Source organism: Abrus precatorius, unplaced genomic scaffold, assembly GCF_003935025.1.
Source record: "Abrus precatorius isolate BTA unplaced genomic scaffold, Abrus_2018 Scaffold6, whole genome shotgun sequence".
NCBI classification, from domain to species: Eukaryota; Viridiplantae; Streptophyta; class Magnoliopsida; order Fabales; family Fabaceae; genus Abrus; species Abrus precatorius.
The window spans coordinates 9,709,700-9,736,450 of NW_020874406.1; the positions used below are offsets into that span (position 1 = coordinate 9,709,700).

The 26,751-nt window shown below is 34.4% G+C and overlaps 1 protein-coding gene across 1 annotated transcript; it reads right to left on the reverse strand.

The window, feature by feature from the left end:
- Window positions 1-11,789: 11,789 nt before the first annotated feature.
- LOC113868579 (2-hydroxyisoflavanone dehydratase-like) lies at window positions 11,790-12,865 on the reverse strand. The gene has a single exon (XM_027504276.1). The coding sequence runs from the start codon at window positions 12,776-12,778 to the stop codon at window positions 11,792-11,794; it is 987 nt and encodes a 328-aa protein (XP_027360077.1). The 5' UTR covers window positions 12,779-12,865; the 3' UTR covers window positions 11,790-11,791.
- Between the last annotated feature and the right edge of the window lie 13,886 nt (window positions 12,866-26,751).

Genomic DNA, 26,751 nt, shown 5'->3' on the forward strand with positions numbered 1-26,751 from the left:
GCGCGCTATAGCGGCACTATTGCGCCGGCGCAGCTGTCGGCCGCCACTACAGTTCGGTCGCGGAGCAGTTTTGTTGTGTGCAGGTTGCTGAAAGTAATATAGCATCTACATTTTCGCTTGCTATATATTTTTAAATCTTTTTAAGCTAAAATTCCATTCAATTATGGAAAAATATGATGTTATTAATGACACATCTCATTTATGATATCTTTCAATCAAATTAATTGAGTCAACTCTAATGTTATGTAAACAAATATTAAAATAAATTAACAAATTATTAATAAAAAGATCTAATGGAAATGAAAGATATTTTTTGATGTGACTAGTTGGAAAAAGGTCGAAGGACGGACTAAATAAAAAAATTGTGAATTTTGGAAGACCAAAACCTTATTTAAGCTCTAAATTAAGTACTCTTTTGAAACTTTTGGTCAAAAAATGAAGATTAAAAGCTTTCTTGTCCTTTTCAATAATAGGGATGTAGCAAAAGCCACTTCAGTTTGGGGAAAAAATAAAATTAATGATTTGCAATTCAAAATATTATCTGCATAAAATTTAGGTATTTCAGGAGTTGAAAGTAAGCAGAAGTGTTATTCTTGTGCTGGCATACAATTACACCTACATAATTACATTAATTTAGATAATATTATAATTAAATTTAATATTATTTTAGTTAAATTTAATATTATTTGAATACTTTAACTAGTTTTTTATTTAAAATATCTTATCTTTATTAATTATAAGTAGTTAAAGATTATATAATGTTATAAATTATTTTAATATAATTTTATATAAGATTGTGAACATAATTAAATATTTCATGCCGCGATAACCGCAATCTATATTGTAACATCCGCAATTTTCGTAACTGAGATAATTTTAACGCGACCGCAATTTAAAACCTTGCCTCTAACCTAGGGAGAGCGGAGAGCGACGGCGATGGACCGGCGGCGGTGCTCGGCGCTGAGAACGAGAGAGAGAACTGAGCGAGAGAGAAACCGTGTGCGGCTATTCTTTGGGCCTTCCAACTTATTCTTTTTGGGGCTCGGGATTTTTTGTCTTTGTGGCCTCCAAACTTATTCTTTTGGGCCTCCCAACATAGACAACACTCCACCTATAGCCAACATCATTTTAAAATTTCTGAACAAAATTGTGCACGGCCATAACAAGCATGTTCCTAATTAAGAAGTTCTCCAATTCCAATGGAAAGAAAATACCGCAAACCTGAAGACAAAAATAAAAACAAAACATCCTTTCACAATTAAAAACAGAAAAAAAAAAAATGGTGAAACCAGGATTATCTTGTAAATAAAATGAGTTTGCTAGTTATATGTCTTTTTTAAATGTCGGTAGGGCAAAGTACGGAGTTATACCATTTACAATCAGTCCTCTAGTTTCATTTTGACTAAATCCTGCACCAATTACTTATACACGGTACACTTCACATTCCCAATGTCTCATTCCTTTTGGGTGGATTGAAGCTCCAATTCAAGATCTTCACACTGCGAAGACAGCTTTGACAATTCACTTGAAAAAGAACAGGAGCTCCCTCCTTTGTCCTTAACCAAAGAGTCAGGAAGAAAACTAGTGTGAAAGAAACCGAGGAGATTTTGAAAGTGAGATAAAATATGATATTTAGGATGAACCGAGGAGATAAAAGAACATTATAATCATTTTAAAAACAACTTTACACACACACAAAAAAATCACTTTTAACTTTTAACAGTTTAGGATGACTCACCATTAGATCCTTAACCTCCAAACGAATGGGACAATCCTGATTCACGAATACAGTGAACCAAATATTAGTAATATAAAAACTCATTAAATAATTATAGCCAGTAAGAAAATGATACTAATTTCAAACAACAGTAAGAATGTTCGCCAATAATTGCTTTGCACCGTGAAACCGTCAATGCCGTTGGTACTTTACAGGAAGGACAAAAGACAACATTCTGGTAGAGAAAAATATGACTAAAAAAAAATCACTTCAGACAAATCAAAAATAACTGAAATAACAAGGAGAAAGCGTTGCTCTTACTTGTTTACACCAAGAAATTTGTTACATAAATTTTGTATACGCAGCTTGGGTCTCATCCTTTCTCTCAAATGCGCAATAAACAGCATTAGGATATTTAAAGACCGAAGCTTTGCAGTCATCCCACGATGGATGCAAGCCCAATACTCGGCCAACAAATACACAGTAAATTTTTTCCATCACAATTGACAGCAGAAAACTTCAATTTGACAACGCACTGCAGGTCTAATGATCAAGACTCAACAAAGATAAAAAGAAAATTATTAATTTTCTTATGTATGGAAAGCAATGAGACCTCCAAAAAACCAGACAAAAAATTAAAGTTCCACTCATCGAAAACGCACACTTCAGTTTCATTATCAGAATACCAATTAAGTAAAGTCATAGAAACATTACAACCCCAACCTGTAAGAGTAAACACCGCCTTTGGTTGATTAACCCTACAAGCTTAAATTGTAAACTATGCCCATGGTCATGTATGTATATCTCTGATTTATTGGATATTTAACCCTTTAATCTTCTTTAAACTACACCTAGGAAATTTTTTGCTATTTAATCCATTCTTGTTTTATAAAATTAAAAATTAGTCCTCTGCACCTAACACACAGTCTTTCATTTATGTTTTTCTCACACCCAATTTGGCTCTCATCTTCTTCGTTCTCTCGTTCAGTACCCTTCTCTCTCCTTTGACCCTTCAGGTACACCTATCTCTCTCTCCTCAGGTACCTCTCTCTCGAGGCTCTGCAATTTTTGTTGGTTTAATCCTCTTCACAACTCAAGAGGGATTTTCTATCTAATAATTGATGTAGAGTAGTTAGTAGTTATAACTATTCAAATTTAACGGTATTAATAATCGATTACCTATGATTTTTAATCGATTATTATGATATCTAAGACAATCGATTACGAAACTTAGTAATCGATTACTTACTTGTTAATCGGTTAATATGATATTTTATCAATTGCCACCAGACTAAATGGACTGGGTCAAAAAGTTCATTTTCTTTTTTGGGCTTCCTTTTTAATTTTTGCGGGCCATCTTTTTTGTAAACAACTCATTGATGTTTCAAACACCACAAGTGCTAACTCCACCAATTTTTAGCATAAACTAATTTTAAACGAATAAAGATTAAGTTACTCAGAAATGGATTACTTATGTTTTTAATAGCTTAGTGTTAAATTTGCATGATATAGTGTACTGGTCAATCGATTACACATATATATAATCGATTAGCTATATTTTTTTTTCAAGCCATCTTTTTTATAAACAACTCATTTAATGTTTTTAACACCACATGTGCTAACTTTACCAACTTCGGCTGTTTATTACTCTTCCCTGAAATCTACTTCAAATTGTCATCTTTTGGGTGTTTTGGAGAATACCCATTAAGATATTTTTTTCTTGATTCTACATTTCTCTTCACCAACAACACTTTTAAAAGCAAAAATAAACAGCAGTTAATGTGGGTGGAGAAGGTTGAAGTTTAGTATCCTGAATTTTTTTAAGTAAAATTTTTGAGAATGTGTTTCTAGAAAATATATTTTCTGGATAACTTGTTACCCATGTTTGTTTACTCAATAACTTTATTACTTATCTGATAATGTTATTACTTTTACTAGAATATTCTTAACTTAAATATAAGCCATATAAATAAGAGTATATGTTTAATAAAGAGTAAGAGTAGAAGCAGCTAGGAAGGAGAGAGCGTAAAAGAGACTAGTGAAGTAGTAAGAAGAGATAGTGCAAAAATGATTTGAATTAATTTTATTGATCCTAAATTTATATACGATAAATTTACAGCATTATGCGTCAGTCATTGGCGTCCAACATCAAGAAGTGATTAGTAATTTTAAGATTTTGAGAAAAGTTTTAAAATACTCTTGGAAAAGTTTGTTTTTGGGATCTAATGGAAATGAAGATACAACTGGTAATTTTCGAAGGAAGCATGTCTATGTTTCAAGATCCTCAACGATGATTTTAGGCCCATCTACCTCCGATACCACAGAAAATTGAAAAATAAGCAAAGGTAATAATTGATTTCACGAGTTTCAAAAATAAGCAAAGGTAATGCTTTGTCTTCCTCCCATTTGATAGCATACTTTTTTATTCATGTCAACCTCATACCTTAGTTTGATGTGCACTATGCCAAAATGGAGATCTGAGAGCAGTTCCGTTTTAAATTAGAGAGCATTTATAACTGTTCTAAAATCTTGCGCTGTTTGATGTGTTATATTTAAGAGAGTGGTTAAACAACTGCTTTCAAAAGTTAAGATTAGAGAGCGGTTTCACGCAGAATTGCTCTCCAAAGTATTGGTATAAGATTAGAGAGCGGTTCCACATCAAAGTATAAATGTAAACCGCGAATCTAAAATTTAAAATTAATTTCTTTTTGAGTTTTCTGTTGCAAAGTAAAATTAATTTATTATTGCGTTTAAATCAAAATTTGGAATTGATTTCTTTGTGAGCTTTCTTCATTTTTATCACAAATCAAAATTGAATCTTGAGTTTATACATTTGGTGTTAACCAAATAGTCCATATCTTCATGAACCAAACAGAAAAAAAGGAACAAATTAGTAGGATGATTTTTAAAGTGAATAGAGAAAAAAAGAAAAAAAAAGAGAATGAAGAAGTACCTATAGATGTGAAAAAAAATCAATTTGTTAGCACATAAAATATGAAGAGAGCAATAAAGAATGAAGAGGTACCTATAGATATGAAAAAAAGAAACTAATTGTTAGCGCAGAGAAGTTGAAGAGAGTAGGCTAACAGAAAAGATAAAGAAAACATAAGAGAGTAGAGAAGACGGATAGAACTTACAGTAAAAGAAACCAACTTGTTTAGTTAAGAATAAGAAATGCGTTGAGCGTGTTTCATTTATAAACGACTTTAATGACTTTAGAGAGCGGTTCTTTATTAAACGCTCTCCAAGAATGACTTTAGAGAGCGGTTAATAGATAACTGCTCAAAAAACTGTTCTCAAAAGTATAGATCTGAGAGCGATTCTCTATTAACTGCTCTCAGAAGTATAGATCTGAGAGCGGTTAATAGAGAACCGCTCTCTAAATATATAGTTACAAAGTAGTTTTTACTAATTACTGTCCAAGTTAGCGCTCTAAAAACTCATTTTCTAGCGTAGTGATGATCTCGTAATTGTTTATTTTCTATTTTGATTTCATGCTGAAAGGCTACTTTAATTTCCATAAACTTAATTGAATTTGGATGACAATTTTGATTGTTGCAAAAGTGGTGCCTTATAAAGTGTTGTATTGGATTTTCTATTAGATTTATTGCACTTGTGTTATCACATCTAAGTCTTTATTGTTTTCGCATTCCAACCAATAATTCACCGCAATTGATAATTATAATGCCTTCTTTTTAATAGGCATGGACAACAGGCATGCTCAACAACAGGTTAAGACAATGATTAAAGACATTAAGAAGATTTTGCCATCAAATATTGCAAGAGGATGGTATAGGTAAATACCACCTTACCTAAGAGGATGGCATATTCATGGACATTTATTAATTTTACTTTAAATGATAACTATTGTAATTGATAAGTCTGTAATTAGGCCCTCTTTTACAGCCATTTATTCATATGTGACCTCTATTTTTATTGGGTTTTTTACTAATTTATTTATTAATTGTGCAGTTTGATATAAAGAGGCCACGAGTAGATTTCGGTTCATTTTAGGCCCAAATAAATGGGTTTAAAAGCGTCACAGCGATAAGCACGCCCAATGAAGCACGGGTAGATTTCTTGCTCTTAGTTTTTACAATTGATTTTATAAATTTTTGTCCTTATTAATTTCGCATATTTGAGGCTCAAACAATTAAATTAGAAAAACTCTTAGTAGTTGATAAACAATCCTTGTGGGACGATAATTCGGAAACTTAATTGAAAATCCTTTATTACTTCTCGATGGGTACACTTGCTATCCGAACAAGTTTTTGACCTGCACGGCCGTGCAATAATATAATTAAGGTAGATAGTCTTCTTTGAGCTTGCATTGTTGCTATATATAAATAACTATATGAAGGTCCATCGCTGTCAAGCTTCTCTTCACGTTTTTTCTCTTCCACTCAAGCTTCTCCTCTCACTTAAAGGCAATGGTTTTTAATCTCAAATTCTTTTTAAGGATTTCAGTTTAATCTGTAAGACTATGTGAATGACCGTGGACATAAAATCATCATTTTGGCCTTTCTTTGTTATTATACTATGTTATATATCAAAGTTTTCTGTGTTTTCAAGCTTAAATAGGAAATGATATTAGAATTGCACATTCTAACATCTGCTTGCTTTTTAACCAGGTACTGTCATGTATGGCTAAACCAACTAATTGTTCACGCATCAGACCTACAACAAGCCTGAAGCATTTGGTTGAATTACACGATAAGTTACTAGAGGGCAGACCAAAGTAATCACTCTGATTACATAGTAGACACTACAGAGACTCTAATTTGAAGAGGACTTGCGCGTAGGCACTATGGTTCCATAGTAGACACTTTAGAGAAAGCCAATTTCACCCAAACTTGAGCGTAGCTACTATGAACCCAAAGTGGACACTCCACAGAGGGTCAATGGCAAGGGACACCTGCGCGTAGCTACTATGAAACCATAGTAGCTATTATGGGAGCATTGTGCGTGGCCACTATGAAACCATAGTAGCTACTGTGGGAGCGACTTCTGCACTAAAAATAGAATTTTAGAAATTAGGTCAGTAGCTTTTTGACACCTTAAGATTTCTTATCAATTTAGGAACGCTTGCAGAGCTTAGGTCATCCTTGGGGGGACAGCCAAGGACCGAATCTAGGGTTTGATTTCCATTTTCTTCCTAGCTTTCTTTAATTCTTGCATTCGGTAATTTCCTTCTATTTTCATTTGATAATTGTAAGACCCATCCTCATGGAAGGCTAAACTCTTTTGTAATCCCTAGAAAGTTCATTCAGACTCTTGAATGTTAATATAATTCCTTTCCTTTCATTAATTTCTTCTTCCAAATCTCTTGAATTGAATTAATGAGTGAATGAGGAGAGCATTGTGTAATGAACCTTAATTTGTTTTAATGAAATTCTAAATTTGAATTGCTTAATTCTTGTTTAATTCTAAGATTGCGTAATCAAGGAATGAGAGATTGGAGTTTATTGGATTGCTTAATTCATATAAAAACATAAGGTTGATTTTCGTTTGTTAAATTAACCTAATTCTGGGAGTAGAGGAAGAGTATTAAAATCTTGAGAGGAATGAGGATAAAGTCCATATGAATGAACTAGGAATTACTACTTTTTATTGATTGAACTTTATAATTCTTCTTCTTGTTCTTAATTTCAACCTTGGAACTGCACAAACTCCCCTTAATTAATTGCTTTTGTAATTAATGTTTTTAACATGTTTGATGCATATTCTCAACTATTATTGTTGGAGTCGACCTAAGTTAGCACCCTAGTATTACATTAATTTCTATTTATATTTTGATGAAAATTCGTGACAAATTCCTTTTCATCAATACCCTCTGTTTACTCCCTCTGCCCCTATAAGGATCGTCATAAATAACTCTCCCTATTACCTTCTCTCGCTACCATCTCATTACCCATTCTTTCCTTTCTCTTCTTTTACACACCCTCCAAATGGTAGGCCTCTTATATGGTTGCTGGACCATGTTGCCTTCCTGACTATTTTGGACTGTAACACTGCCTTCCTCTTGAGTACCAGCCTTGTCCCTAAGGCTGAAGCCTTGAAATTGATTACGGATCGTAACTTCATCTGCCCAAGTAGCTTCGTCAACTGATTGCCCCTTCTAGTGAATTAACAGTTAAGGAACAGTTTTCCCTCCTTTGGTTACAAGACAGGAAGCTAACATAGCCCTTGGTTCTTGGATTTTTGTAGGCTTACCATCCAAACCTGGTGGTAATTCTTGTTCAATTTTGTAATCACCCATAGCCTTCTTGAGTAACGAGACATGAAACATAGGGTGAATTCTTGATGTTTCAGGGAGTTGCAACTTATAAGCTACCGTCCCAATACGCTACAACACTTGGAACGACCTATAATATCGAGTTGACAGTTTGGCATTAATCTGAGCAAGAACAAAAACTTGACAATGAGGGTGCAGTTTGAGAAACACCCACTCGCCTACCTCAAAACTTCTCTCCTTATGTTCTATCAGCTTGATTTTTCATTCTATCTTGAGCACCTCGCAGAGCCTCATCTCTATCCAACAACTCTTGTTGTATAGCTTCTACATTTGTTTCACTGTGGAGGAAATGAACTAAGATTGGGGGCTTCCTCCCATAAACAGCTTTAAAGGGCGTCATTCTTGACGTCTCATGGAAATTGGTGTTATACCAATATTTTGCCCAATGTACCCACTAGACCCAGATCTTAGGTTGATCCACAACAAAACAACACAGATATGTTTCTAGACAACGGTTTATGACCTCCGTCTGGCCATCTATTTTAGGATTGTAAGCAGAACTCATCTTGAGTTGAGTACCTTGCAACTTAAAAATTTCTTGCTAGAAGTTACTAACGAAGATAGGGTCACAATTGTTGATAATGGAGAGAGGAACACCATGTAACCTTATCACTTTTTTCATAAATAACTCTGCCACAGTCCTAGCAGAAAAGGGGTGCTTCAGGGGAAGAACATGAGTGTACTTCAAGAGGTAGTCCACCACAACAAAAATTGCATTATACCCACGTGATTTAGGCAACCCTGTAATGAAATCCATAGAGATCTCTTCCCAAATCTGCTTTAGAATGTTCAAAGGCTGTAAAAGACCACCGGGTGACATGGCCATATACTTCTGTCGCTGGCAAATATCACATTTTCGAACAAAATCTTGGACTACCTTCGTCATCCCAATTCAGTATAGGTTGGCAACAAGTCTTTTATATGTCTTATAAAAACTAGAGTGCCCCCTTGGGGAGAGGCATGAAATTCTTTTATTACTTTAGGGATCCAAGAGGATATGGACGATAGAGCAGAATTCCATTTTATACGTGAACCCTGGTCTGCAATATTTGGTTTTATATCAAGTACAATCAAAATTTGCTAAATCATTATAACAGTCGTGATGTGATTAATCCCATTGTTTTGGATGATATTGACGATTGCAATAAGTGGTTGATTGGAGAAATAGGAGAAGAAAATACGGAACTTGTTAAAGATGAGTTGGTCTTTGATGATGATAATTTAACTTGGGGAATTGTTGTTGAAGTTATTGGGGCTAATGAGCCTATTGCTTACACTAGACAACAAACAATATTCAAGAAGAAAGCTGATACTACCTCTAACTTTAGAAAGGGAAGAATATTATGCAAGATAAAGAGCAAGAAATAAATAGGTCATTCTCCATTAAAAACCTAACTTTGATAAATAATTTTATCGTTTTGTTTGTATTGTGCGATATTGTTCATCGTCTTCCTCCTCAAATCTCTGACATTATTTTCGGCACCTCTTCCTCTTCTTTCTTTCTTTCATCTTCTTATTCTCAAAACTGCATCTTCTTGCCATCAACAATACCAAGCACCCACCTCCAATATGATGAATTGAAAATCAACTTTTGCGTTTTCACATTGGCTCTTAGATTCCCTCTAAAATCAACTTCTTGCCATTAACAACATCAATACATCTCTCCTTGAACTAATTTGTTTAGAACAAGAATGTTTCGTACTCACCTCGAATGGTAGCTGTTGGTATGTTCTTGTATTTCACGCGAGCATCTTCCAAGAGTCATTCTCCCAAATACTGCAACCCCAGAGAAGACAATGTAAGGTTTTGTGCTTTCTAGCGTCAATGGCCTAAAAAACAAGCACAGAGTGTTGAAACACGATGGCTCTCCAACTCGTTGCAAATCATATGGATGCTTTCTTGCTATGGCCAACATACTGATGTTCCTGCTATGACGAATATACTGTTGCTGGAAATAGAAAATGAGTATTTAAAAAGTTGATTTATTTATGATTTAGGATTTGGGGATAGGTGCTTGGTGTTAGTGGCAAGAAGATGAAGTTTTGAGTATAAGAAGATGAAGACAAAAGGGAGAAGGAAGAAAAAAAGATGTAAGAAACCGAAGATCTAAGGAAGAAGACAATAAACAGTTATATACAGTACATGTAGTACAAAATGACAAAACTTTCTAACGGAAAAGGACCTGTTTGAAACTTTTTTAAAAGTTAGAGGATGAAAGTAAATTTTACCCTAAAATTAATGGATGAAAAGTGTAATTTTACTTAAATATAAAGAGAATATATATATATATATATATATATATATATATAATTCATCATATGTATAGATTTATACTTTGATGTTAGTGATGACTCACTAAAAGGTGTGGATCTAGATTAAGATATTCTCAAACTCCACCACCACCATGACAAAAATCAATAAAATTAGTTCTTAAGAGTAAAATAATACTATTGTCATCTCAATTGTTATTTAACAATAAAACACTGTTATAATAAAAATATTAATTAAACTCAAATATCTAACATTTGATAAAATAAAAAATTATTGAGTCTATTGGAAAATCCTAAAAACCAATTTATCTTATGCTTATATAAAATCTCATGGAGATTTACTCAAGCATAATAAGATAAACTTACTAAAAAGATCAATTTTGGTCAAATAATCTTAGTTATAAGCTAGTCAAATAAATCAAATGGTAAGAAGAATGTCTTGCCAAATATATTATATGTTGGTATGAATAAGTTTAATACTATATACTTGTTCATAAAATTTCGTCTAGGTATATTTGAATTTAAACCTATTTAATAAATATGAATCTTAATTATTATGAGTAATTTATTTATTAATTTATTATAATGATAAAATAATATGAATTCTCATATAATAAGAATTTATTAAATTAATACTTAAAAACTACTTATTGAAATCTACCTAAAACCTCATTAACTTTAAGAATGCAAGTTCTCTCTAAGTCTTGATAAGGTAAATTTAAGCATGTATCAATTATCACATCACATTTATATCAATATTGAGTTTAATTATAATGTGTTATAAGTATATTTTGTTTATATTATTAATTAATTAAAAATATTATAAATATGATCGGATAAAAATATAAAAATCTTTACAATATCAATTACTATCGCTTATTTATTTCTTATATTCACTAAAACTTTTACACATTATTTTGATTTTATCATTTGTTGGGTGGGTGATTTCAATATCTAAGAATAGTGAATGTAATAATCCAAATAAATTGGGATGGCATTTTCATATTGATTTAACAATAAAAAAAAGATTGATTGTACGGAGAAAAGAAGCAGAAGAGATATAACGTATAAAAGGGAAAGGTAAAAACAATAAAGAAAATGTAAAGAAGAGTGTAAAAATATAATAAAAATATAAAGTTAATAATCATTTCACGCCTTTCCACACTTTATTAATAGATATGAAATGAGTGAAAAGAAGAATATAATAAAAAAATTTAAAAAAAATGCAAGTTTTTAAATATAAAAATTCAAATATATAATAAGCACATTTCAGTCACGCATATAGGACTAAATCGAGACATTAACATTAATAAATATAATTTTACATGTACATATTTTTATATTTGTAATTTTTATTACATAATCTGTTGTATATTTTTTCAATTTTTTTATCTTCGAATTTCCTTTTACTCCTTTTACCCAACATGCAAAAATATAATATCCCCTTTACCAATAAGAAACCACTTTAAATAAACTTAAGCTATGCAAAACGGTAGAAAGGAATTCACTTTACTGCAGTAGAAAATCCGCAAAGCGTTGCAGCATGATCTTGGATTTTTCGGTTTCGGGATTGTGAATGTGAAAAACGTGATCCTCCCCTTCCATTTGAAACAGTTCAACTTCACCATGCCACCCACTCTCCTTCACAGCCTTATAGTAGGACACTGCTCTGTCCCGCAGCTGATCCTTTTCAGCCGTACAAACAAGAAGTTTAGAACACCCAAGCCCACCCAAGTTATGGCCCCCAACAACCAAAGGATTGATCATGGGGTTGTCAAGCCCACCAGGCGCAGATGGGTAAACGAAATCCCACACAAGAAAGGCTGCACTCTGCTCGTGCCCCACAACTTGTTCAGATCCTATTGGCTTTGAACCGAAGAAGTAAGGTTGAGAAACTAAAGCACCCAAGAGTTTGACACCATTAGGTAAAACCTCAGCACCAGCACGCAAGGCAATGTTATGCACAATGTTAGCGCCAGCACTGTCACCCCCTAAGAAAACTCTGTTGAAATCACCATGGTTCTTTGTCCATGGCTCGGTTTTGGTGGCCACCCATTTAAGAGCTTCCCAACAGTCTTCATAAGCTGCAGGAAGAGGGGTCTCTGGGGCGAGCCTGTACTCCACAGAAATCACTACAACGTGAGCTATGGACACAAACATGCTCATATATTTATGGTGGAGTTGGCTGAAGGCAGATTCAAAGAAGAATCCACCGCCATGAAAGTAGACCAAGATGGGGAATCTATCGTTCTGGGATTCAAATTGGATCAATTTTGGAAGGTAGAGGCGAGCAGAGATTGGGGGGTTATCGGAGATGATAACGTCTTTGGATGATACTCCTGTGGTTGGATCTTCAAGGGTGGGTGGCACAAATGGAGAGTCTTGGAGACGTTCGATGGTGCCATCCTTGTAAACTCGGACAAAGGTTGGAATCTCCATGGTTATTTCTTCTTTGGTGTTAGCATTTGTGGCAACTGCGGTGGAAATCGAACTCATTGCAAATGCAACATGGAAGTGTTGAAAACGGAGCTTTGGAGGACGACTTTCGGATAAGGGAAGACACACTGTTGAAATATCTTCTGTGCCGTTCGAAACAAAGGCTCGTGGATATATATATACTAACGAAGAGTGATGCTTCATTTACCATAGAATCATTTGTGAAGTGAATAATAATTGAATCTCACCTCACGTTGTTAGGAAATAAGACTTCATATTTAATTGGATATTGCATGGAGCAAATCTAATATTCAACTATTTTGTACCACAGAGAGAAATAAAAATAATAATAATGATAAAATATGTGATACAATTGAGAAAGTTAAAAATTTATTATTATTATAAAGTTTTATTGTAAAAATATTATAAACCAATATTAAGTACTATAGCAAAAGCGACTGAAATTTAAAAAAATTGTCACCCACACATGTTGAATCACTAAATTAATAAATTAGAAGTGGATAACAAAAATAATTCTTTACTTTTAACATGTACTTTTTAAAATTAATAAAATCAATGATAAGATGTTTTTGTCTTTTTGTACTTGATATAAATTGGTGTAAATTCCATTTTAAGAATATATATCCATCAAAGATGGATAGGTGGAGGGCTGCTCTGCTCCTTGTAATTTATTGGGAAGCGCGAACTACAGATCGAAGACATTTTCCCTTCCATGAGCACGAACTATAACTTAAATCACTGCCATTATGAGCCATTGGATGCTCTTGAATACCCAAGACCCCACTAAAGATTTCAAACTATTCATTAGTTTATGACTGTGGTGGCTCGGTCAGGTTTTTTGTTGCGTTGCTTGTATTCCTTTTCTGAATGCAATGAGCTATGGCAATTGTACTTGGTGGAGGGATACGAATTTTCTACAGCTTTAGGGGGAACATAATTTGGAATAAAATTTATTTAAGTAAATTTTAGTCTATTTAAGTGAAAATAAGTTAATCTTACTTAAATAATTTTTTTTTTCTTAAATAAGATAACATGTGCTTGTCAATATATAAAGCGAGCCTAAGTGTGAGGTCAAAGAAAGCAAAGCATTTTATGCTTTAGTGATCTAATTTTAAGTATTCTTTTAAGTTCATACAAATTTAAGATAAATAATTGTAGATTTATATTTTGTAATATGCTTAAGCGTGTTTAGAATCTCTTAAGCAAAATAAAATTTGTTTAAGTTATGTCAAACAAATTTAATTATTATTAAACGAATTTAGGATAGAGAGTAATGATTCAAAATGCTATCATTCGCTTAAGCGAATATGGATCTACTTAAGTGAGTTTAGTATTTGTTTGAGTCAACTTGGCTATAATATATGAGATTCAATTAAGCTTTAACCACTTAAGCGAATAATGCAAACTAATGAGTTTATTATGCAGAAAGTGGTAAAATGAAAGGTTGGGCCAAAATGTGTTTATATATTTCATTCCATTCTAGAAATATAGTTGTTCAAAATGGATAAATATGTGAAATATAAGCAAACCAACATGGATAAATACTCCATTCTATTTTATTAATGAAATATAATTGTTACATTTTACACACAAAATGAATTCATTAATACATATTAAATGAAGAAATTAATGAAGTTTTGTTTGTTGTATAATCAAATTCATCAATGATTGAATTATTGGTATCATGAAGTTGTCCCCATAAAATAAGAAGAGAAATAACGAACAACTATGAATAAGTAAAAAGGAAGAAAATTTTATTGATGTAAAGTTAAGTTGAAAAGTATCACTCTCAACAAATATGTGAAACTTAATGGATTAACTAATGTGTGAGAGGATCATAATATAGAGGTGTTGAACAATGTACTTGAACTGGATCACAAATCATTGGTTGATATTCCTAAAACATATGACACACATATTATTATATGGTTATAAAATGGAAGTTGAAATACATGTATTTATTAATATTAAAAATCATTATAAAGAAGTACCTGAGATGTTGATTGATCTAAAACTTGAGTTTTGTTCTTCTTTTTCTTTGGTTGTAGCTCAACTTAACTTTTGAATTATTTATTCTTTCTCCTTTGGATGCTTGGTTAATGCTTGAATCCCGTAGGTTGTGTACCATCATTATTAATCATAACTACAGTATCATTCCTATTCTTGTCATAACTCTGTGTTTGTAAACGAAGCTTTGCGATTTGGCCGATTAACCTATTAATACCGTCATCGACTAGCTAACAATATTCTTCTAAACCAGATACCTCAAAGTCCAACCTAATCATTTTACATGATAAGTGATGGTATAGGCATGTGGTACTAAGTTTATGATCTCCTTTCACCTTTATTCCTTTTACACTGTGAATAATCTTACGACCTTGTGTTGTCCATCTCTTAAGTATGTATTTCATTGGGATAACTTTTACATCATTGGCTTCAAACACTTTCAATGCATGAGAACAAAGTATGTCAGATGTTTCAAACTTTGAAAAGAGCAATATATATCAGTTGAGGAACAATGAATGTAACTATCCATAATCTTTTGTTGCTTGACTTTAGTAATGACATATTCAATTAAAGAAGGAGTTTCAATCCTTTGTGATATGCAACAAGCCAAGAATTGAGCAAACACTTGTTGGAATAAGTTAATCAATATATGTGTGTAAATTTTGGCTATTTATATTAGTAATGAGGACACTTCCTATCGCAACATGGCTAGTTTATAATGGAAGTCACACTTACACTTCAGTTTGTTGTAACACTTGTCTTTAACAATCTGTTCAAAGTGAATGACTTTTTTTTTGTCAACACCAAGTTTCATACATACCTTGAAATTGGAATTTAAGCTTTCACTTATTGGCTTTGTTTTCCAATGGTGAATACATCCTTGAGATATAACATGATGTTCATTTCTCCTTTATGGAATAAAGTGAAATAATCCAATAATTTTCTTCAACATTGTATTCTGTAATCAACCTTCTCCAACCCTCCTCAAAGTCAATTGAAGTATCAAATTCATATATGCATCTTTTCAATTCGCTTAAAAAATGACTTCCTCCTTTTATCAAATTGTCAAGGTGTTTTATTTCATTTTGCATGAAGTGTCATGTGCATAAAGTATGATGTACCTTAGGCATTAAACAGACAAGTGCCTTGGCTATTGCTAAATCTTGGTCTGTAAAAATTGTTTTGATGTTTTTTTTTTATTGTGTGCTTCCAAGAATGTCTTAAACAAACATTGAAATGATTCTCCCATTTCATCATACAACAAGGTTGCCTCAAAGATAACAACACCTTTATAATGGTTAAAACTTAAAAACAATGCTAGAGGCCTATTAGCACGATTGATGTAATATGTGGTGTCTAGGGATATGACTTCACCAAAAAACCCATAATCAATCACAATATTTGTATCTGCTCAAAAAACATTTGTGATTTATTCCTTAATATTAGACAATTAACTTCTCCATATACCATTCCCCTTTGTCTATTTGTCTTAAAATAAGTTTTTACATCCAGGTGAATATTACCCAACATTAGCATCGTGTCTTAGATGTATGCTTATGAGTTGAAATGATGACTTTTGTCATAATTCTGAGGACTCAGCCAAATCAATCTCATGAGCTTGGACTTCAATCATCTTACGATGTGAAGCAAACATGTGTAACATATTTGTTGTTAGGCAATGCTATTCTTGCAAGACAATCAGTTCTAGTTTCTGGTCTGTACTTGCAACTTGTGCATTTCTTTTATCTTCCTTTAAATGTCATGAGCTTAGACTTCAATCATCTTACGATGTGAAGCAAACATATGTATTGTCTTTAGAAGTTGTAATGGGTGATTATGTTCTTCAAATAACTCATGTATAACATATTTGTTGTTGTTTCTCAAAGGCAGTGCTATTCTTGCAAGACAATCAGTTCTAGTTTCTGGTCTGTACTTGATAACTTATGCATTTCTTTTATCTTCCTTTCAATGTCCCTATTTACAATAAACATATCTAGAAGATGTGATCACACCATCTACCTTTTGACTATTAAAATATTGTTTCCTCATGATGATTCATATTTTGTACTCACATTTATAGCCTTATTGCATCTTCCAAAATATCTTTCCTTCTTTATTTATTTCATTTAGCATGTTTTTACATTTCTTGCATTAAATTAGAGATTTTATAAATATTTGCTACCTTTACTTTATATTTCATATTTTTTCTATTCTGACCTTTGTCCACTATTTCAGCCATAACTTTTTCTGTAGATCTCCTTTTTGACTGATTCTTTTGTAGTGAATTTCTGACTTCTTAGGGTTTAATTTGGACATATGGATTGTGATATTTGGAGTTAAGAGCTATTTTCTATTAATTTTTGAAGTTTAGAATTAAAACATACCTTTTATATTTAAAGTATTTATTTAGGGCTTTTATTATAATTACTTGCAGAGGCCTTGGCCCATTTATTTTCGATTTCATTTAAGACCAGTATATATAGGGGTCAAAAGGTTGATTTTGAACCTCTCCTTTCCCTTTTTATAATTTTGTTTTCATAATTTCATTTTTCTGTAAAGACCTTTTCCCGCTTTTGAGAGAAAACCTTTTTCGTTCCATTCACTTGCCTCTTTTCAGATTTTGCCGCGCTCTCAATTATTTGTTTCTCATGATCATCTCGTCTGAAGCATGGATTGCAAGATCGATTGATCGCTCTGAGTTTGTCTTTTTACTTTTTCACAATTCTTGATTAAGATTGGTGCATGCATAATTCGATTGAATTTGGTTTTATTCTTGAATGTAATATTGATTGATTGATTGCTTTTGCATTTGAGATTTAGGCAAATTTTGTATAGTAATCCTAGTTTGCATCTGTGATTCGTGATTTCATTTTGTGGTTTTAATTCTCATTTTCGTTTTCCAATTTGTTTTGCGTTTTGTTTTCGTTTTCCAATTCGTTTTGTTTTCAATTTGCTTTTGTTTTTGTTTTTGTTTTGTCTTACTTTTTTAGGTTAAATCATATTCGTTTTTGTTTTTTTAAATTTTTTTTGTTTTTAAATTCAGTTTCATTTTTCTAGATCCGTTTTGTTAGATGCATTTTTTTATTTGTTTTTAATTCAATTTTTTCAGATTCATTTTTAATTTAATTTGCTGTTGTTGATTTTATGTTTTTGTTTAAATTCTTTAAAATCACCCTCAATCTAACCACTGTTGCATGTTTAAAAGTTAGAAACAAAATGAATTTGTGCTCTTTTGAGATAACCTAGGTTTGATCCCTATATTGCAAAATTATTTGAGTAATCTAGTTTTGTTTGAAACCTTTATGACGTGGTTGTCAAAATAGTGTCGTTGTCAGGGATACAAGTCATTTTGTTTTAATTTTATTGTGTTCGCTAACTGCTTTGTTTAATATCCTGCATTGTTCATTTGCGTCATTTGCGTTTGTGTTGCTTTCAGTGTGATTTGTTTATGTGTGTGGTATCTTGCATCGTTGATTAAATTAGAGAACAATTGCATGCCCAAACAGAGGAGTAGTAGGTGCGAAAAATAGAGTATTTGGTCTCCAAAGTGGTCGCTAGTGTAGGTTACTATTCACTGAATATTAGAAAAAAAAAAGTTAGAGATTGAATTTTGAGTTGAATTTTTGTGTCCACGCTTATTTCAGTATCTTTTAGATATTAGAGTTGGCGGATTTGCAAAAAGAGTTGTAGAAAAAAATATACAAGTGAGTAGTAAAGAAAAAATTGTGGAAACTTAAAACGGGCATAACTTCGGCTAAGAAACTCAGAATTAACATTATTGCATATGCATTTGGGGTAGAAAAAAATTTCCCATCCACTATAAGCTTTGCTGGTTGAGGCTGCCTAGATTTTCAAAAATTGCCTGTTTTCTAATTTTTTTTTATTTCTGCCATTTATTTACCTATTTTTCTTGATTTTAGGCATCTAGTTTACATAGTTGTGCATTTCAAAAAATTCTGAAAATTTTTGTGGTGTTTTCTTATACCAAAAAGAAATTTATCAAGGCTTTACTTCATCCATATCTCGCATTTTCATAGTACTTGCTTTGTAAACTGACACTGTTCACTTAGTAAGTGCTTATGAAGTGCAGGGTGTTCTTGGTGATTCTAACTGTGCATGACTAGGTCTAGAGTAGGTACATTGTTTCCATTAGATCCTGAGATTGAGAGAACACGTTCACGACTTAAGAGATTACAAAGGGAGTGCAGTACAAGACAGATGGCTGCAAACAACCAAGAGAGAACTTTGAAGGAGCTGGCTGTCCCTGATGTTGGCCACCAGTCACTTTGCATCCAAGTGCCTCAGTTACAAGAAGGCGCAACCACCTATGAATTGAAGTCTGGGTTGATACATTTGTTGCCCAAATTTCATGAACTGGCAGGAAAAGATCTGCACAAACACGATGGAGTTCCATGTAGTCTGCTCTACCATGCGGCCAATAGATGTGCCTGAAGACTTTGTGAAGATGAAGGCATTTCCATTCTCACTGTGTGATGTGGCCAAAGATTGGCTTTACTTGCAGCCAACACCAATTACTACCTGAAATGACATGAAGAAGAGATTCTTAGAGAAGTTCTTTCCTGCCTCTATAACTGCAGTAATCAGAAAAGAAAGAAGTGGGATCAGGCAACTGCAAGGAGAGACTTTGTATGAGTATTGGGAGAGGTTTAACAGGCTTTGTGTAACCTATCTGAATCACCAAATCAATGAGTAGTTGTTGATCCAGTATTTTTATGAAGGTTTACTTCTTATGGAGAGGAGCATGATTGATGCAGCTAGTGGAGGAGCTTTGATGGACAAGACCCCTACAGCTGCAAGGTTTTGATTTCCAATATGGCAGAGAACTCACAGCAGTTCAGTTGTAGGAGTGTGACTAAATCTGTGCATGAAACAACAACTAGCAATGTGGCTACAGTTGATAACTAGAGGTTGGAATATAAGCTTACAGAGTTAACTTCATTAGTGAGGCAACTAGCAATGGGACAGGAAGCACCACAAATCCCACAAACATGTGGTATATGCTCAAGTGATCATTACACAAATGCTTGTCCTCAACTGCAAGAGACGTCTAGTGCACCTTTTCATATGGTGGCAGGTATACATCCTCTATACTAGCAACAACAGCAGTATAATCCATTTGCACCTACATGTAACCCAGGATGGAGGAGTGATCCTAATTTACGATATGGTCCAGGCCTAGCACAATATCAGCAGAGGTATAACTACCAGCAGCCACAGCCTGTGCAACATCCCGCCCACTATCAGCTAGCACAACAGCAGTAACAGGCGAAATACACTCCTCCTCCTCTCAGACATCAAGCTACTCAGCAGCCACCTGTGCAGTAACCCAATTCTGGACCTTCCTTGGAAGAATTGATGAACTAGATGGCCACACAAAGTCTGCAATTCCATTAGAATATTTCAGCTAGTATACAAGATTTGCTGACCCAGATTGGGCAATTAGCTACCTCAGTGAATAATCTGCAGCAGCAAGGGTCTGGAACATTACCTTCTCAACTTGTGGTGAATCCTAAAGGTAATGTGAGTGCTATCACTTGGAGAAGTGGCAAGGAGCTGGATAGCAACCCAATGTAGGCCAAACCAGACCAGTCTAGAGCAGATATAACAGAGAAGTCTGTATAGTAGTAATAGCAGATCCCTCTTCCATTTCCATCTAAAGCTTCTAAATCAAAGTGAGTGGAAGCTGATCAAGAGCTGCTGGATACCTTCAAAAAGGTTAAGATAAATATACTGCTGCTAAATGTCATTAAACAAATTCCTAGGTATGCAAAATTTCTGAAGGAGTTGTATACATACAAGAGGAATTTGAAGAAGAGGGCAATCTAAGTAGTCTCATACCTGTCTCAGTCCAGCCTTTCACAGAAATCTGATGATCCAGGCACATTATCCATACCCTGCACTATTGGAGAAGCAACCTTTATGCCTTGCTGGACTTGGGAGCTTCCATTAATGTCATGCCATAAGCTATGTATAAAATGCTACAATTGGGAGACTTGAAGCCAACCAGTGTGATCATTCAATTGGCAAATCATAGCACAGCTCAGCCTTTGGGAGTGCTTGAAGATGTGTTGGTAAAAGTCAACCAGTTAATTTTTCTAGCTGACTTCTATATTCTTGATATGCAGGATGAGAATTCTACATTGATTCTAGGGAGGCCATTTTTAATGACTGCAAGGACCAAGATTGATGTTCATACAGACACATTATCCATGGAATTTGGAGAGGACACAATTCACTTTAATATTTTTGAAGCCATGAGACACCCAGCTGAAGGCCATTCCATGATTGTTGATCATTATGTTTTTTTTTTATTGATGTTGCTAAAATAATAAAAATATTGATGTGTGTATAGAAGCAGATGTAGGAGTAGATTTAGATATAGACTGAGTTTTCACAGCTTTTACATTTTTTTGATTTAGACATTGATGTATTTCCTAGTTGCACCTATGACAGTGGCGTGTGTGCCATCTGTTCTGAGATTGATACTACTATATCCTCTGTTTCACCTTCCCTTGCAGGTGCAGATTCTAATATTTCTATGGTTGCTAAAGTTTTGCAGTTTCCTTCATCCATGTAACATCCTGATTTTTACTCCCTTCATGTTTATGCACGTTATCATGATTTCATCTATTTCAGAAGTAATTCAATGTATCAATTAGTCTTTAAATACATGTTTGATTTATTTTTGAAAGATGAAACTTTCTAATACTTTGAATTCTTTACAATCTCATAAGTATAATTGATTTTCAAATTTCTTACACACTAACAAGGGTGGTGTAGTGGTGGACAGGCTAGTCTTACCCATTTAGAGGACCTAGGTTCAAAGCCTACTAAGACAATCGCAACCTCTATTGCGCCAAGGAGTGTGTTGATTGCTCTCTGAACATCCAAGCAAGGTAAAAATACTCTTTCAACCTCTATTGCACCAAGGAGTGTGTTGATACGCTGAGAGTAAATTAGTATGCAAGTATATGCGCTCTAAGGAGTTTAGCCATGGTTTCAGCTCCAACCTTGAGTTCAATAAACCCTAAATGACTAAAAGTAAACCTTTGTAAAAAATTTGTTTTCTTTTTTTTTTTTGAAAATAAATGAATAGTGTAACTCTAGCCGGGTAATGATTGGAACTCAAAGAAAGAGATGAAGCTAGTGAGCTTGAAACACTTAGAGAAATTGCACTGAGGCATGGATATAAGTACTTGCCAATTCTCTATACATATGTGGTTCTGAATAGTTGATGAAATCATGTGAAATCTTAAATTTGGTCAGCACCTGTGTGCGTGATTAAGGGAGTGAAACTCTGAAAGTATGCATGACTATTCAGAAGGCAAACCACATGTTGTATCTTATATTATTAGTAATTGGCTCATGAGCAGATGAAAAAGATTGGAGTCCACTTGTATAGTTATGTCAATATATGGTATGGCTATATTATTTAAGTGGTACTTACTAATATTATGATTTTCTAAAGGTTCTAACTATGGGTAAATGAAGAAAACAAAATCTCATTAGTAATTATTAGTAATAAGAGTATCACATGAATATTTATAAATTGTTGTCTATCAGGTGCATAAAGAATCAAGATCCAAGCCGTGACCGCGTGTCACTTTAAAATACATTAAAAAGCAAGTTTCTCAATACTCAAGAATGATATTGGTATCCATAAACCAGGTTGAATAATCCTATGCACTCATGTAAAAAAAAATCTCATTTGGTCCAAGACTCTTAATAGCAATCTATATACATTACACATCAAGTTATCTAAAAGTAGTAGGGTTATTGAGTCTTGGTCTTCGTCGCCGTTACAATCCACACAGCAACAGCCACCACTAGAGCTGAACCCTTTGCCAGACCACCTCAAGTATGCCTATTTGGATACAGAGCAAATGCTTCCAGTAATCATTTCCAGCAACCTTCATGAGGACCAGGAGAAGAAGCTGCTGAATGTTTTGAGAGTGCACAGGAAAGCAATTGGCTGGACTTTGGCTGATATCCCTGGAATTAGCCCAGCCATATGCATGCATAGGATTTTGTTAGAGGATGAGTCTAAACCTGTGACACATGTACAGCCACAAAGAAGATTTAATCCTACCATTCTTGATTTAGTGAAGAAGTAGGTGACCAAGCTACTGATAGCTAGAATCATGTACCCCATTTCGGATAGCACATGGATCTCACCTGTGCAAGTGGTGCCTAAGAAGTTTGGGATAAATATTGTGCAGAACTAAGAGAATGAGTTAGTTCCCACCAGAGTTGCCAACAAATGGAGAGTATGCATTGATTATAGACGGCTCAACCAGGCTATCAGGAAGGATCACTTCCCTTTCCCATTCATTGATTAGGTTATAGAGATGTTGGCAAGAAAGTATCACTATTGTTTCCTGGATGGATTTTTTGATTACATGCAAATACACATTGCTCCTGAGGACCAACACAAAACCACATTCACCTGTCCTTTTGGCACTTTGGCATATAAAAGAATGTCTTTTGGTTTGTGCAATACACCTGCTACTTTTTAGCAGTGTATGTTGAGTATGTTTTTTGATTTGATTGAAAATTGCATGGAGGTGTTTATGGATGATTTTACAGTTTATGGTTTCTCATTTGATTCCTGCTTGCATAGTTTGACCAGAGGTTTAAATAGATGTGTTGAGAATAACCTAGTGCTTAATTATGAAAAATGTCATTTTATGGTAACATAGGGTGTAGTTTTAGGACATCTTGTTTCTGAGAGAGGAATACAGGTTGATAAAGCTAAAAATGATGTTATTACCTATTTATCTTACCCCGCGTCTATGCGGGAGGTGCATTCTTTTCTTGGACATACAGGTTTTAGGAGATTCATCAGAGATTTCAACAAGATTACCCTGCCATTGTCCAGTCTTCTGTAGAAAAATGTGTCATTCATATTTTTTGATTCATGTAAGGAGGCATTTGAGAAGTTAAAAAGGAGACTCACCACATCCCCCATCATGCAGCCACCATATTGAGAGCTCCCCTTCGAGTTAATGTGTGATGCCTCAGATTATGCACTTGGAGCTATATTATCACTGAGAGTAGGTAAATTTTCACATGTCATAGCTTATGCCTCTAGAGCTCTTGATGCAACTCAGGTAAATTACACCACCACTGAAAAGGAGCTTTTAGCTATTGTGTTTGCATTAGATAAATTTTGCTCCTATCTGCTTAACTCCAAAATAACTGTCTTTACAGATCATGTTGCTTTGAAATTCCTATTGAAGAAGCCAAATGCTAAACACCCAGATTACTCATGTGGATGCTCCTCCTACAGGAGTTTGATATTGATATAAAAGACATGACTGATGTGTTGAATCAGGTTGTTGATCACCTTAGCCGTATTGAAGGGATAGCAAATCCCTTACCCATTCGTGATCATTTTCTTGATGATTATCTGTTTACTTTGTACTCTACAGATTCTGTATCTTGATTTTTAAATATTGTTAATTATTTGGTTACTTCTTTTGTACCTCTTCATGCATTTAGATCTCAAGTTGATAAGCTTAAAAGGGATTGATCCATATTTGTGGAAATTTTGTAGTGACTAGGTTATCCGTAGGTGTGTTCCTGACCATGAGTTCCAGGATATTCTGCATTTCTGTCATAACACATCTATAACGGGTCATCTTAGACCACAGAGGAAAGCTAGGAGGGTATTGGACAATGGATTTTATTAGCCCACCATCTTCAGGGAGCAGCCAGGTTTTCTGAGAGCTGTGAGATATGTCAGAAAGCAGGAGGGACCATCATCTGGAGGAATGAGATGCCTCAGTAGCCTATCACCTTCTGTGAGATTTTTTATGTTTGGGGTATGGATTTCATGGGCCTTTTCCTGTTTCTTCTGGATATTCTTACATTTTACTTGTTGTTGATTATGTTTCCAGATGGGTGGAGGCAAAGGCCACCAAGACTAACAATTTTAGGGTTGTTTCAGATTTTCTCCGGACTAACATATTTTGCAAGTTTGGTGTGCCTATGTAACAGTCCAGCAACATTCGGGATTGATGACTGTCCCTACAAACCAACACAAGACTTTTCAGCGTGCTTAAATTGGGGAAATTATGGGATAGGTGACCTTCTGGAAAGTTCCTAGGAAGTGTGTGAGTGAGGACAAAACATACTGAAAAGTCTTGTGTTCATTTGTAGGGACAGTCATCAATCCCGAATGAGTTCCGGTCTGTTACAATAATGGTATCAGAGCAGGCCTCTCTCCCAGTATGGTGTGGTTCAAGGACGAACCAAGCGGAAGCTGGTGGGCATGTGACACCCAAGCGCTAGGCGAGGGCAGGGAGTGATCTTCGGTGCATTATAGCACGGACAATGAGTGACTCCTGGCAGGCTTCCAGGCAAGGACAGGGAGTGATCGCCAGTGCAATGTGTGGCACGGACAAGGAGCAGCTTCTGGCAGGCTTTTGGCTGTAAAGGGCACATGAATGAATCAAGCTTACACCGGAATGAGAGGGATCCAGAGACTGTATACACGATTGAAGGAGAGCTTAAAGGAATTAATTAGGACTATCTATACCAACAAAATGCATTTACTTTTCAGTGGCCTATCACTTAAGAATTCCAAAGTTAAGTGTGCTTAACTTAGAGAAATTATGGGATAGGTGACCTTTTGGGAAGTTCCCAGGAAGTGTGTGAGTGAGGACAAAGCATACTGAAAAGTCTTGTGTTGGTTTGTGGGGATAGTCATCAATCCCGAATGAGTTGTTAAGCTGTTATAGCCTAAGGCTGTCATAAGTGATCAGGGAAGCCACTTTTGTAACAGGACCATAGCAACATTGTTCCATAAGTATAGGGTGACACAGAGGATATAGCCTAAGGCTATCATAAGTGATCAGGGCAGGACCATAGCAACATTGTTCTAGAAGTATAGAGTGACATCGTTGATTGCTACACCATATCGTTGGTTGGGCACTGATCAATTGGATTTTTATAACTTTATTTCCTCTCATTCCTAGCTCATTAATCCTCTTTTGTTTGAATTGGATCATTTTATGATGTTTGAATTTTATTTGGGCTTTATTTAATTTTTCCAGTATTCGGCAAATTCTGATACTGTTTTGGTTTCTGGACCATATCTTGAGTTGTAGAACTTATTTCATTGTGATTCTTGATTGTAGGAAAGCTAAGAGAAAGGTGCACAATTCCTATTAGAGGTCAGAAACCAATTTTGATGATAAGAAGCTAAAACTGGGCCTGGAAAAAGTTAAAACGCTGCAGTCGCGGATCCTGAGTAAGGTACAGTATTTGGGCCATATCTCAGTCCACAGACATCCGATTAAGCCCATTCCAGTGGCGTTTTGAAGCTAACATCCAAGGCTATAGTTGTCCTTAGGCCACGAACCAGAAAGAGGCCGTTTTCATAGTAAAAAAGAGGAACAAAGTGACGAACGGAATTTTTGAATTTTAAGTTTTGAATTTTAATTTTTTTGGCTCGTCTTCTTCTCTTCTCTCGTTTTTTTTTTCTCCCCTTTTATGACTTGTTTCCTTCCATCCATGGAGGCTTAGATTTCCATCTAGTCCAAGAATTGAAAAAGGATTGAGACACTCTTGAGGATTGGTTTCGCAATTTATTCAACAACAAATTCGGTTTCATCTCTTCCTTCTTTCTCCTTTTGCTAATTATGATTTCGAATTGAAGTTCTTCGTTTGGATTGATAATTGTGCAGTTGTTTGATTATATATTATTCAGTTGATGTATATAATTAATTCTTGAAGGAGTGTGAATTAGATTTTCAGGTTTGAGATCTAAGATTAATGGCATTGGTGAATTAAATTAACACAAATCGATTAGGTTCTAGAGGTTTCTGAACTTTGAGCGAATTGTGTGTTAATCGAATGCATGAGGGTTCTCGTGTGAATGCTTAATTTGAATTGAGGTTTCATTAGAATTTAATGTTAATCACTAATTTGTTGGTTGATGCATCTTCTTGGAATCCGGTGATAGAGTGGTCGTAGTTCTT